Consider the following 14,237-nt stretch of genomic DNA (forward strand, 5'->3'; position numbering starts at 1 on the left):
TGACCACGAATTGTCGACTTGCGAAAGATCCTCCTTGTCGGTGAGAAAAATAATGGTCGTGGCCAAGGCCTTGCGTGATTCTGCCTAAAGTAAACTTTGGTAATCCACCTTTAATTGCTACTCTGTTTGCTCGTAAGATTTTTATAATTTTTATGACCTTTCCTCTCACACACTTTCGCACGTTGAGTCTATGTATATCTATAAATTAATCTATATCTATGCTCGAAATAATTTGTCAGCCAATAAACATTTATCGTTACAGTAATAAACAAGATTTATTGATGTTGTAAACAATGCTTTGTAACAAAGAAATTATTCATGATTAATTGTACCATTATTATTGTTAATTATTATAATGAATAATGTTTATGCGTTTGAACATTTTTTTAAGTGTATATATATGTCTGTTTATATAAACTTTGTAATTTTTATATTATTTTCTCACGCACAGTAATGCACATTAAATGTCTCTATATATATATATATATATTTATGACTTCCTCTATCCTCCACGCTCTAATTTTTTTGTCTTCCTCTTTCTCCCACAAAAACATATTTTCTCACGTTTGCTTCCAATTATTCCCAATCCTCTCAAATCCTTCAATTAATTTTTCTCTTTCCAACGGATCTTCTTTCAAATGAACAGGTAATTTTTTCATAGAGTTTCTCTCTCTCTCTCTTTCTCTCTCTGCATCTCGTCAAGCGTGACTATTATTATTCGCAAAGTTCAAGGTCATTCCAGACAACGACGAATGCAATCCCAGGCGTTTCAGACTTTTCATCGTGTTTATCTCCTTTCCTCTGGTGAACGCAGCAGCTCGAAGGGGTTCAAGGTCACCGGGGGTGGAGCCATAAAGAAATCCGGGTAGGCCATTCGGCGTCTTCCGGCTGTGAAATATTACAGCTGCGAGGAAACGTGAACGATAATGCAAGGAGCTTCTCGCGTTTGGCCAAAGAATCCGTGGAAGTTTCAAGAGGGTTGATGGGGGTGGTGGAGGAACGCTCCCCCACATACCAAAACGCAAGATAGATCGCACGTGAAATTGGATGGCACTCGAAGGATCTCTCGTTACAACCACCTAACGCAGTCTCTTTCACACACACACAAGCCTTCCAGTTTTTCTTATCCCCTCTGTCGATTAATTTCCACCCTTGGAATTTTCCACTCATCGACAGAAATCAAAGTCAGGTCTGTGCAAAATTGGAAGTCATTGGTCGCGGCAAAAAAAAATAGTAAACTAAAAATTGTACTAAATTTATAATGATTTAATATTTATTTATTTCTAATTAGCACATGTGGGTAATAAAGGTTATTATTAATCGAAGAAAGTTGATTCTTTTCGATCACTTTCTTACCCCTTTATCCACTAATTTTCATCCTTGAAATTTTTTAAGTCCGTAAGTATTAAAATCAAGTCAGTTCAATTTTGAAAGTAACATCCTCTCTCTCCCTCTCTTTAACGCAGGGGGAGAGAGAAGAAACACTTATGCTAATAACGAGATAGAAAAGAAAGGGGATTTTCACCAGCTCCGAAAAAACTGATTTTTTTTAGAGCTGAGAAAAATTGGAGAAGCTCGTCGCGTGGCATTTAATAAATTTGTGCGTCGAAAGTTTTTGGCGATCGTTTGTTGGGTCCGGGGTCAAGAAACTTGATTCGTGTAATACTTGCAGGCGGAATCTGGCAAGACTAGTTAAAAATTCCCGTAAGAACTGGGGTCAAACGTGCTGAGAATATTCGGTGCGAGAAGATCTTCGCAGGATCTGGCGAAACGTAGAGATTCCACGCGCGAGGATCCGTTGGTAAAAATTCCTTTGTCGTATTATATTCAACGTGGGTCCTCGGATATAGGTGCTAGAAATCAGCCCGAGGCTCGTGCTCGAACAGGCAAATGGGATTCTTGTGCCTTTAAGGTTCGCCTATGCTAATTTCTGCATGGAGCGTTCCTTTTGGTAAATCCAGGATGAAGAAATGGGAGGCCGGATAAGAGGGTCTGGTAAACGTAATTGGATAACGCCTTCGTGAAATATAACACCCTGTATAATACGCAGGTAAGTGTACCAAGTCTCTCTCGCACCAGGTTTAATTTAAAAATAATAAATAATCTGGAAAATCTTATTAATATTATTCTTTTATTTCTTTATTTCTTCTCTAATACCGATGGATAATCCTGGCAGCTTCCGAATACATGAGCAACCGTTATCCTATTGGCTCGTGGTCACGTGATAGCTCGCACAGCATCACGGGGAATCCTAATGGGGCTAAGAGTTTTAGGTTAGGTTCGGGAAGTAGCGAAACTTTGAGACGCTCTAGCGAGTTTGGGACAAAACTGTTAGACGCCAGCGACTCTTGTTGGGATTCGTGGCACGTCATTAGAGCAGAAGATTTACGGGAAAAGATCAAGGAATGCCTGAGGCACGGGACATAGCGATGTCATCAACCTTTGTAATCGACAACACTTGGATGCCCACTGACATCCTGCAACTGTCACGTTCACTTCTGACACACTGATCGATCCCTTTAACGTCGATGATCGCGATAACATCAGCAGTTTGCCTTTTCATTTCCATGCCACACCCCAGCAACATGCCACAAATGACCATCCGTACTCCCATCTTCGTAAGAGAATTTTCTCGACACGTAGTTCTGAGAAAATCATCCCTTTACTCGTGGAATAACAGATTTCACAAGGAGCGATAATGAACAGCGAATGAGTTGCTAAAAAGTGCACTTTATTTAAAAGGTAATCGTTTTCTTGCATGGAAAAAATTAATTATAAACTTTTTGCTCTCGCTTGTAGATTGGAAGAGATAATAACAACAATAAAGATCCAGAACAATGGAATTATTGTGTTTTAATTACCAGAAAATCAACACACAAAAATATTTTTCCCACGGAAATTATTACCATTTTCTTTGAAAATCTGCATATATCGACTTCTGTCCTTACGTAACGAAATATCAATAAACGCCTGTGGCCAGCTTCGAGAAAATCCAGATTTATCTTCGTACAAATCCCTACTGTAATCGTCGAAAATTGAGGTTATGTACGATTCGGCTTATTTTTTTAAGCGAGCAAAGGATAAAACTTATTTTCGAAAAACATATATGATTCTCATGGGAGATTACTTGGATTCCTCGTGATCTGGATTTGCTTTACTGCCGCAGTGAGATTATGCGACAACGTTTAATCCCCAAAAATATCTACGCGGATGTTAAAGAATCCTCGCAGATGGAGTTCTTCCCGGAATTTTCTTCGCCACTTTTTATTATTTTTTAAAACCAATTTTTTGACAAAACTCAGTAATCTCCCACTTGTAGACAGTACATTCGTAAATCACTGATATTATTCTCGGTATTATAATACAGCTTTTACCGTAAAAAATGTCGAAACAATGAGGAATAATAGCGTGCATTAATGTCATGGGAAGACTATCGAGCGAGAAATATTGCCTGATGAACTCTGGAATATCTTCTCAATTACGTTCCATCGTGGAAAATCTCACTAGAGATCGGAATCTGACAGTTTTTGACTCGGAATTGAGGTTAGGTCGATCAAAGTTTTGAAAAGTGAGGTTACGACCCTAATAGCCTACGATGTTCAGGGGACTTCCTCGGCAGGTCCATTAGACTCGTGGATATCTTTGGAGCGTTCTAAGGAAGTCTTGAGGATATTTGTGCTATAAGAAGATCAATCGAATGAGAACTATTGCTTGCACACATTCCAATAATATATTATTTTTATTTACCACAAATATAGCACGAGGATATCAGATATTCGCAAGAGCAACTGTAGCATTCCAATGAATCTCACGTTACCAACGATGGATAAATCAAACGTCGAGATTTCCGCCATCCTCGGAATTCGCCATATTTCACTTGACGGAAGCCATTCTAACCTCTAATCAGGAGGCCAACCACGCTGCACCCTTATGTACTCTGTTCCCTGTTCCTTTATGCCACAACTGAACAGTAGCTACTCTATTCCCGTTGCTTCTCGCAATAAGGAACCTACAGTGTAGTTTCTTAAAATAAACATAACCTTAAAACGGATTTAAAACTCGTGTGTATCTACAAAGAAAATATATAGTTGATGTCTCGCACGTGCATAAATTATTACTCTTTTTACTATTTGTCACAAAGTTCTATCGAATTTCCTAACCCTGTATTTTCTGTAATTTTAACGACAATTATCAGTATCGTTAAAAACCGAAAACGATATATATAGATATACATTTATCATTACGCTTAGCGGTATTTGTCGTTAACTACAGCATTTAACGATTTCGAAATTTGTTGGTAAGATTTACGGAATTGCCTTACTGATAAACGTTTTAAACAGTGATAATACGAACTTCTGTCCAGTAACGGCGAATCGATGGGTGTTCTAGGGCTAGAGCCACCAGTGAAATGTCACTATCAATAGTCGAATTTCTTGTGAAATTTTGAAACAAAAATTTTACGAAATTGCCAATGTATAAAATATTAAAATTAGAAATAATTTTTTTTAAAATTACACTCGATTTAATTCTGTTGTTTGGTTATGTTTTAAAGCCCCCAATGACACCTTAAAAGTTAACTGCTTCTTCTTCTCTCTCTTTTCTTCCTATAGCAAGACGATTGGAGTGTACGTCACATACGTTTACGGGAAAAGTTTGCTGTAAAAATGAAAAAGTACGTAGTTTCAAATTATGTCACTGTTAGTATGTATGGAGATAGCCGTTAGAGATAATGCTAATCCTGTTTACCTAAGCAGGCATTCGAGAATCTAAATTAATGCACTCGCTTGCTCCCCGAGGTGCAAAATGAAGTTCGCCTGTTTGTCCAAGATTAGATAAAGTGAAAGAACTTGTCGTGCTTAACAAGAATAAAAAAACGAATAATTTTTAGATAGAGACCGCGGGGGATTAACGAAGGCAAAATGCCAATAACAATATAATCGATGAAATGCCAATAATAATTAATACAGATTTGTGGATGGCATTTATACAAGGAATGCTTATGGCTAAAGGTTTCCCGTCGTAGCGTGTTTAATTCATAATTTACAACGATCCTTAATAAGCACGTAGTCACTTATATGGGTTTCAATAAGACTACTAATTCTAACCTAATTGTTATTTACGGTCGGTTAGATTCTGCCCGAACGCTCCTTGGAAAGAAACAGAAACACCGATTATGTTTTGCCTTTTTTCGTTGTTCTTCTGAGAGGTGGATCAAATACAAATTTCACGATAAGTATATTTTCCAGAGATAGGCGAAGATCCGTGTCAAGGTGAATCCCTGAGTTGACGAGAGAGGCGCTTCTGTTGCGCTATGGGGAAAAAATTCCATTTTTATGTTACTCTCGGCAGGTGGCACGCCAGCAAAAAGCTTTCTTGCCTTAAACGAATCGCGCCCGATGTGGCGCATGCAAAAACCAACAAGCCAATAAATTGTCGAGTCTCGCTGAATTAAATTATAATAAACAATCCGGATTAAATCGTTCTCGGCAAGAAACCTAACCTAAAAAAGTGCGTATGAGCTGGTGACTCCGCCCTGGAATTTGACAGGAAAGTGAATTGGATCGGCGGAATGGTCGAGTGACTCGAGTCGATGCCGTTAATAATTGAATGGCGAGTGAAATTTTTGGCGGGAAACTTTGGGTGAGACTGAGACCCGATAAATAATCGAGAGTGTGGCGAGACGGCTGGAATCGGAAGGGGAAAGAAATGTGATTCGTGCGCTTCTTTCTCAAGATCCTTGACACGTTTGTAAGTGTATACAAGAGCAATCGGTTTAAAAGAGAGAAATTGGAGGGGGCAGGCAACGTGAGAACCGGTCGTAGCATCTTCTACCATCATTACATAACCTCAAAGTGCACTCGGTGTATATCCCGATCAGTTCATACTCCCATTGCTGTTTCTTATGCTGGTCACTCAGCTTTTTAGGGCATAAGAAATTAGCTTCGATAATTCGTTAAAGATATATATATATATGTATATATATATATATATATTTACGAATAAATTGCTACTGGTCATTTTAGTCGGAGCAATCGAGGTTTATTTTTTTAATTTCTTCGACAAATTTAAGACTCAATCAAGATTCACCTGTAACCCATTTGTGTTTCTGGTTAGGGAGGATCGACTGCTCTTGCCTTATCGCTATTTCAATCTGAAGAAACCTTCGCCACCAGGATTGGGTGGTATACGTTAAGAACTTTCAAATGTACTTTCAAGCTTTCGCAATGAGTTTTGCAATAGCAATAATAAGATCGATTAATAACGATTCCTCATAAACGATTTATCTTCCTACATACTCGCTACGCCACCAAGCTAAATATTTGTTTTCATTTTGCGACCTTCCATCGTTCCATCAATGGTGTATGCATAACAATTACTTTCATTCACCAAGATGTCAAGCCACGGGATTGGATAGAGCAGATTAAATCAGTTACACTATTCATTAACGTCGTTATTAATTATAATTTTTTGTAAAAAAATGTGGATTTTAACGATCTTTTAAGATGAAGTGAGAATAAAACACAGCAGCTCTTATACATAAAAGATAATAAACACATAACTGAAGGAGATGAAATTAACTCGACGAAGATAATAAATGATTATGACACTGCTGGTGACTTTTATTGTACATAAAAAAATAACAAATTACATCAAGGAAACCAGCGAAAAAAATGCACCTTATTTATTATTCATTTGGCAAAAGGGTCTGCAACATAGCTGATCGCCAGAAGTTCATTCTTTCGGTCAGATATTTGTTTTGCAGATAGACTGACGTGTTCGAGTTATTTCCAATTTGCAAATGATAAGTCCCTGGCACATAAGGGAGCCAAATGTTTGGATCTGGTAAATTCTTGGACGTTGGTTTCCTGAAACATCCGAGTGAATAATTAAAATTGAAGCAGAACAAAGTGAACATATTGAAAATAGAAATGAATATGCAAAAGTATCGAGCATTAAAAAAATACCCATTAGTGACGAACGAGGTCCATAAGTCCACTATTACATCAATCATATGCATATCATCATTGGACATTGTGATATTTTTTGGCAAATGTATGGCCTTGTCATCCTGGTAGAACAAATAAAATAATTCATCCGCATGATCAACACCGATATCAATATTTTTCCCATTTAGCTCGGGGATCGTACTGCTCAAAGCTCCACGATACTCAAAGCTGTAGTAATAACATGGTTTCGTGTTTACTTTGGATACCCAGTCCATCATTACCATTTCCGGATATATAAAGAAGGCGTCCGTCATAAAAGCGGTTGCTTGCTGGATAAACTAAAATCAGCAGGAAAGTTATTAACAAATATTGTATATATAATTATAATATAAAATACACAAATAATGTAAATAAATTCTTGCTAAACAAATCAATAATTTGCCTTATTAATTATCACTAACTTCCACTTTGGTGAGATTCTGGTTTCCAAAATAATAATTACACGACAAATCGGTCAGTCTTATCGCGTCGAAAGGAGGAAGTCCACTGTAGTAGTTGGTAGCGGATGCAACGATCGGCTTGAAGTATTGTCTTACCATGCGATAAAACATATTATTTTCGTAAAGAGCTGATATAAAAATTTTCAGTATCAGCATGAAAATTCTTAGAGGTTAAATTTTTAATTGGAAAGTAGAAACTAATGATTACCAGAGGTCATCAGAAGGCCTTCGTCCCTAACGGATCCTGTCATAAAGGGCAAGTCGTCCATTTCGTTATTAAGGACAAGTGTTAAAGGACTTTCGGTGAGAAAAGCGTCGTCAGATTTAGCCTCTTTGGTGGGCATCCATCCTATGGTCAGTAACTGGACTAATGGATCAAAAATATCATCACTATCCAACAATTGTGAGGCACTCAATTTTCTCAAACAATCGACCATCACACTGGAGTTATATTCTGGACAACCATACTTTCTTGCCACTTTTACCGAGTACCCCTTGTACCCCTTGATATCCTGATAAGCCCAAGGATTCAAAGCACATCCACTTTGAATGATGTACTTAGAGAATAATCCTGAGGAAATAAATAAATCGAAAATGTAATTTGAAAAATCAGGATTAATGAGATGCAATTGATAGCAAAAACTCATACAGTACAGTTGACTAAAAGTTCTCTTATAGATATCTTTTAGTCATCCAATTGACTAAAAGTCACCTAAAAAATGTCTTTAAGTCACTAGGTGCTCTATGGGAAGTTAGCAATATTATTGTATATTGTTATATAAGTAATAATAATAAAATAAAAATTCACATTCTTTTTATTGTACAATACCTCTTGATTTTTCGGAAAGTGCATGAAGATTGACAGAAACGCCACCAGCGCTTTGTCCAGCCAAGGTGACCTTACTAGGATCACCACCGAAGGCATATATATTTTTCTGCACCCATTTGAGCACCATCAATTGGTCCTTGAGCCCAAAATTCCCAGGTGCAGCTTCATCCCCAGTGCTGAGGTATCCAAAAATTCCAAGTCGATAATTCATTGTCACCAGAACAATATCCTTATCCAACAGAAAATATGGATAATACTTGTGGTACCCATCGCCACTTTTAAAACCACCTCCATGTATCCAAACCATCACAGGTAACGTTTCGTTATTCTCTTCTGGCAACTAAAATCAATGCATGAACCCCGATGGTCTTAAATGATAAGTCCATTTTCTTTAGCAACACTTTTACACTTTTGGGATTTCTGTTTGAATCCCTTGCACGTATAAATGAATACGTCAATAATGCACAAAGTGTAAAAAGAATTTTCTGCTAAGGAAAAGCAAACTTAATAATTACTAATCGACTAAATTAAAAACATACATACCCAAGGTGTGTAGACGTACATATATAAACAATCCTCACTCCCAGATATATTGTTATCAAGGTCATACTGCATACACCACTCAACTGGTTGGTCAACCTTCAGAGAGCCCTGCCAGGGTCCTTTTTCCACCGGATTCTTGAATCTGCGATCAAATTTTGCACATTGTTATCCTCAAAGTTCACTCTGTTTGATTTTCCAGGGTTAACGACCTTCGGTTTTCGATAGGTGGTTCCGCATATGGAATGCCGAGGAAAGCGTGGAACTCTCTGCCATTCCTGGAGGTGAGTTTGGTACCGGTTAGATTTCCCTGGGAAATCTGCACGGTTGGTTCGGTATTAACGAAGTGGAGAACCGCGAGAGAAACGAGGAAAAATTGCACCTCCAACATTTCGTTCAATGAACTTGAAGAACAGACTGCGGGGTTGGTCGAAAACTGGTATTTAAAGCTCTGCGAAATGGGGCGATAAGCCGTGGCAAAGCTCGACGAAAAAATGATAATTTAATACCACAATTAGCACTGAACAAACAAGCCAACGACACACTTGCTGTACAGTACTACCCTCTCTGTTTATTGCTCTGGTTATACTTTTTCAACGATTGACCTTGAGATAAAGTCTGGCTATTATCGCTGTCTCACTTGCAAATATAAATATGGCGACATATATTAGCAACTCGTTACACAATTTTCGCAAAAGCTATTAATCTTCGCCACTCGTTGGCTCTCTTTTTTTTTTCTTAACCATTGACCTTAATTTTGCGTTACAAAATTTAATTTTCCTTTGACAAATCAATCTACCTCGAGTACACTACAAATTATGCACCCTTCAACTTTCAATTTAACCACTCTTGGCTCTTTGTATATGCAATATTTTTTCGAGTAATTCTGTCCTTGATTACATTTAGACTCTTGACTATGATTTTTTTGTGGAATAAAAATTTCCATCTGGAAAATTCATTATGTTCAATGGTATTCTTTCAAAAAGTTTTCATCTCCGGAATTCTTTCTGACAGACGTGAGATTAGTAGGACTCTTTTTCTCCAGTTTTCAAATCGTTTTATTTTTACCAGCGAGGAGTTTGAACGTCGTCACACAAAGCGAGTATTAATTCAGGCAAATCGTTTTTGTTGGATTTTTCTGGAAACGAGTGTGGTCGCTATCGCAGTCACTTACCGGCTTCAAAGGATCCTGATGTCCTTAAAGAGGATTCTCCTTTAAAGTCCCAGATCGAAATTTCCCTCGTCACGTCTCCTTATTTACTCGAGAATTTTTTCCCCCAAATTTCAAACATTCGGAATTTTCACCCTGACTCAGCTGCATTTACGCTTCTGATCTGTTAAAATTTACCCCCACCACTAGACGTTATCCAACATTTTCCATACCAAAGAGACAACTTTGATGGATGTTGAAGTATCACTCGTTTATCGCATTTTTCTACCATGCTCCATACATTTTCCAATTAATTTTCACGCTTTTCCCCTTTTTATTCCCATTTCAAGAGTCTTTTTTTTAACGAAAAAGAAGTTTCATCCAATTATCCCGGATCTCCGGACTCTTTTTATTTCTTTTTCTAAGCCACTAGAGTTGGTTCTTCTCGAAAAGAGTTTGCAATGTTTACATTTTTTCTGTTATTCTCCAAGCGTAATCTCTAAAAGTAAACAACGTTAACTGGACGAATAGTATATCTAGTTACTTTGGGTAGATGGAATTAGTGATGAACAATTTTCCTCGAAAAGATAAAGTGACTATTGGTGGTTTGTTTACATTTGTGAATTCCGCGATGCGAGGAGTAGGTCTCCTTTAACCCACAATAGTCAAACTAGTATGCAAGTAGTACGTATGTGTTTCTTCAGCGTATAAAACTCCTCTCTCTCTCTCTCTCTCTCTCTAGGTTTTTAGCGAGATAAAGGTTGCTATTGCCATCCAAAAGAGACCTGTAAAGTGTTTTCTCCCCAGTAACGACGTCATCGCAGGAATTTAAGCTTAGCGATCAACAAATTTACAACTTGCCTGTCCTGAGCCATTCACGACCTCCTCCCCTTCTTTCATCTCCAACCAATCGTTTACCAGACTAGAAATGATCAAGAACTCGCTCGAATTCTTCCTCGCTTCCTTCATACTTACGTCTTGCTTTTCATTCACCTAAATTTCCACCTGAAATATTTGTCGTGGAAATATTTGTTCAACTCGATACTTCTCTCCATTAAACCAACCATTTTTCTCTTTTTACCAACACATCTTTTCGCTTAAAATTCTGTTACATGAAATTGTAATATAAATTTTTATATTGTTGAAAGGGATAAGATAGTGAAAATTATATTATAGGAAGGATAAAAATATGTTTTGTGTGTAAATAATAAAAAATCACCATGCCATCAGTCGGTAACATTATTACTGTGTTATACTGCTTTACCTTACTAAGGAATGGTAATACGAGGATTGCGGAGAATTTGTGCTTGAGGTTGCTGTTTGACCATAGTGAAGAAAAATCGATGGATAATTCGTACATGCGCAGGATTGAAACGTCACGAGGACAACGAGAGTTGCGCAGGAGGTAGAGAATGCTGGGCAATAATATTAACCAAAACAAAATATCACTCGGGATGGACAAGAAGTAGTGGCAACAGACTCCTTTTTTCATTATCCTTTTAATTTCGTTATCCTGGCGGATGTGAAAAATGAGTCCTGGACTAGGTCACGACCCCCTACCCTCTTACAACATAAGTACTATTGGTAAATATACATTTTTAGATTTTTTACTGTTTCCCTTTTTGATTTAAAATATTCATAAACATTTGATGATATTTATTTTTACTAGGTACCACTGCACTGTGCCTGTGGCAACAGCCCCAACACGTTTTATTCCAGCTAGCAAATGTTTGCTTCGCCCTTTCTTATTCTGCACCTTCATCAAAGAAAGGAATTTTATTTATGCACTCGGTCCTCATTATTGGTGAGTTTTTATCTTAAAATTATGTTATAAAAATATGTTAAATGTATGATAATATAATTTCCAGGATTTTTACTGTTATCTGGTTGGGCCTGGCACGTGATTTGTGCTCCAGACATTTTTTCCTGGAACTTTAGCTTTCTGCTGTTAAACATTGGCCAGTTGGTTTATATAGTCTATCAAATGAGGCCTGTGAGATTCGATCCAGAGCTCGAAGAAGTCTACCACACACTATTCTACCCTTTCAAGGTAATTTAAACAAAAATTTAAATTAATGTAACTCATGAAAATCATTAGATATGATAGAAAAAAATTGTTCAGATATCAATATTATATAATTATATAGTATTCCTCCTTAGTTGACAAATGTATTCAGAGGCTTTTAATTCGTGTTAAAATATAATTAATTATCAGGTGTCCAGGCTACAATTTAAAAGGCTTGTATCACCTGAATTCGCGACGATAATGTCGCTCCACGCTGGCGAGGCCTATGCGATGCAAAATCTCACGAGAACGGATAGACTTGGCCTTTTGCTTAGTGGGAAAGTTAATGTTCTCAGCGAAACAAATTTTCTACACCCAATTCTGCCCTGTGAATTTCTCGATTCGCCAGAGTTTGAGAGTTCGCGTGCCTCGGTCGACGATAAATTTAAGGTGGTACACTTGGAATATAATAAAACACAGAACAAACGATAGTAACTTTTATTAAACTTTTTTTTACAATTGTTCAGGTATCCATTGTTGCTGCCAGCTCGTGTAGATATTTGTTTTGGCAGCGTTCAGCCCTGGAATATCTACTCGTCAAGGAAACATATCTAGCTACCGTTTTAACCACACTCGTAGCGAGGGATATAGCTACAAAATTATATGCAATGAATAACAAAGTAAAAAAATTTTTAACCAGTATCGAAAGCCTGGAAGCAACAAATTAATTAGTCATAAATCTGTGAAACATTCGCTAACAAATAAAATATTTGTAGATAGTCACCGATAAAGGGTCTCATTTGGATATACGGTTACCTAGTATAAGCGCTGGCCTTGGATTTTGTAGCACGGAGTACAGAAGTCCACGTGCCTCCAGGCAAGCTATCATTCGACGTAAAGAAGCTAATAAATTAGCTGCCAGTAATGGTAATTATTTTTGTTCGTCTGAAAATAAAAAAAAACAACGATATTAATTTATATTGTTGGAACAGCCGCTAGGGGTAAGCTCAAGGATCGTTCAACGAACAATTTAACGAAACTGGGAGCGCCAAATATGGAGCCACTTCCGGAACTGCCATCCTGTGACGATTTAGCCTCCAGTGGGGTGGAGAGCTGGCTGGATTCGTCCAGTAAATATCACAGCTGCGAAATCGTCGATGAGGAATAAACCTGAGACTGCATTTTTCCAATACGAACGCATCGGAAGTAGCGAGGGGCCATATTGTTTTGTTTTGGTGCTTTTTGCTAACTCGAAATTTTTATTCACGAAAAGACACTTTTCGTCTCACACGAAACAACGACGGCCTACTTTATCGTTTAAGGAAATTTCTCAATGCAATGCAATGTATAAATTTCAATAAACAATATTGGATTTAATACAGTCGAAGAGATTCTCCAATTTCCACGCTCCACTTGAAAGGTTAATGAGAGTATACTGGCGAAATTCCAGAATCTTTCGAAAACCACTTCTAATAGACCGTGAAAACTAACCTCAATTTATTCCTCCCTCGGTTACCACCATTATGCTCATCCAGTATCAATCGCTTATTCATATTAATTAAAAACAAATCATTCCATAATTAAATATGACTAATTTATTCAGCTTAGAGCCAAATGCGATGTACTCGATTGAGGCGTAATGGTTAAATTTGATGGAACTTATGGATAAACAGAGCGTTTGATAAATCACCGTGTACAGGCCGATAAACTGGCACAATTATCATTCGAATGGTTATCTCCGTAGTCGATCTTGTACGAGAATAATTCTGGCCCAATAACGACTGGTTGCCCATAGTTGCTTGGCAGGTAAAGATTGATTCTATGCGAAAGCCGATAATCCTGGCATCAGCAGGCGCAATCACCAAGTTTCCAAATACTGCCAGCAACGAAAGCTTATTCCGTGAAAGAATCCTGTAAATAAGCAAAATCAATCGTTAAAATGCGAAAGGAAAAGGTACAATATTTTGCTCGCGAGAGAAAATAATAAGAAAAGTTGGAAAGGTGGTTTCTCGTAGGTTGGGGGGATTAAAGGTTGAAGGTTAAGAGTGGGGATGGAGTCGAGAAAGAGGGCTCGAGAAAAGGGGTTATATCGGGAGTTTCGACGGGTGCTGCCACCTGATCGCGGAGGGCGTGGCGGAGCGAAGTGAAAGCGAGCTTAGTCGAGCTTTCGCCCGAGTCCGCTTCGGAGAGCTTGGCACGGTAGACTGACTGACTGGAGCGATCTCAGCCCGGAGAGCTAGGAAGTAGGAAGGCGCGCGTGAGCCTC

General features: G+C 37.9%; 2 protein-coding genes and 2 long non-coding RNA genes across 4 annotated transcripts; 1 reads left to right on the forward strand and 3 right to left on the reverse strand.

The window, feature by feature from the left end:
- Nucleotides 1-3,539: 3,539 nt before the first annotated feature.
- LOC136779972 (uncharacterized) lies at nt 3,540-5,142 on the reverse strand. The gene is made up of 3 exons (XR_010823691.1): nt 4,747-5,142; nt 3,748-4,656; nt 3,540-3,678 (listed from the first exon to the last, which is right to left on the reverse strand). It is a non-coding gene; the product is annotated as an uncharacterized lncRNA (long non-coding RNA).
- An 851-nt stretch (nt 5,143-5,993) lies between these two features.
- On the reverse strand, nt 5,994-9,260 carry LOC136780307 (carboxylic ester hydrolase-like). Its single transcript, XM_066738590.1, has 7 exons — nt 9,029-9,260; nt 8,820-8,961; nt 8,277-8,616; nt 7,656-8,018; nt 7,409-7,575; nt 6,966-7,285; nt 5,994-6,866 (listed from the first exon to the last, which is right to left on the reverse strand). Exons 1-7 carry the CDS (start codon nt 9,205-9,207, stop codon nt 6,686-6,688), a joined length of 1,692 nt encoding a protein of 563 aa, XP_066594687.1. The 5' UTR covers nt 9,208-9,260; the 3' UTR covers nt 5,994-6,685.
- Nucleotides 9,261-11,382: 2,122 nt separating this feature from the next.
- LOC136779951 (popeye domain-containing protein 3-like) lies at nt 11,383-13,675 on the forward strand. Its single transcript, XM_066737924.1, has 7 exons — nt 11,383-11,550; nt 11,636-11,770; nt 11,835-12,016; nt 12,182-12,421; nt 12,499-12,651; nt 12,748-12,898; nt 12,964-13,675. Exons 1-7 carry the CDS (start codon nt 11,496-11,498, stop codon nt 13,137-13,139), a joined length of 1,092 nt encoding a protein of 363 aa, XP_066594021.1. The 5' UTR covers nt 11,383-11,495; the 3' UTR covers nt 13,140-13,675.
- LOC136779952 (uncharacterized) lies at nt 12,571-14,167 on the reverse strand. Its single transcript, XR_010823689.1, has 5 exons — nt 14,087-14,167; nt 13,662-13,882; nt 12,999-13,114; nt 12,756-12,916; nt 12,571-12,681 (listed from the first exon to the last, which is right to left on the reverse strand). It is a non-coding gene; the product is annotated as an uncharacterized lncRNA (long non-coding RNA).
- Nucleotides 14,168-14,237: the final 70 nt, after the last annotated feature.

This window comes from Prorops nasuta, unplaced genomic scaffold (genome assembly GCF_024137725.1).
Source record: "Prorops nasuta isolate Cenicafe-Biocafe unplaced genomic scaffold, Cenicafe_Pnas_1.2 PNAS00018, whole genome shotgun sequence".
NCBI classification, from domain to species: Eukaryota; Metazoa; Arthropoda; class Insecta; order Hymenoptera; family Bethylidae; genus Prorops; species Prorops nasuta.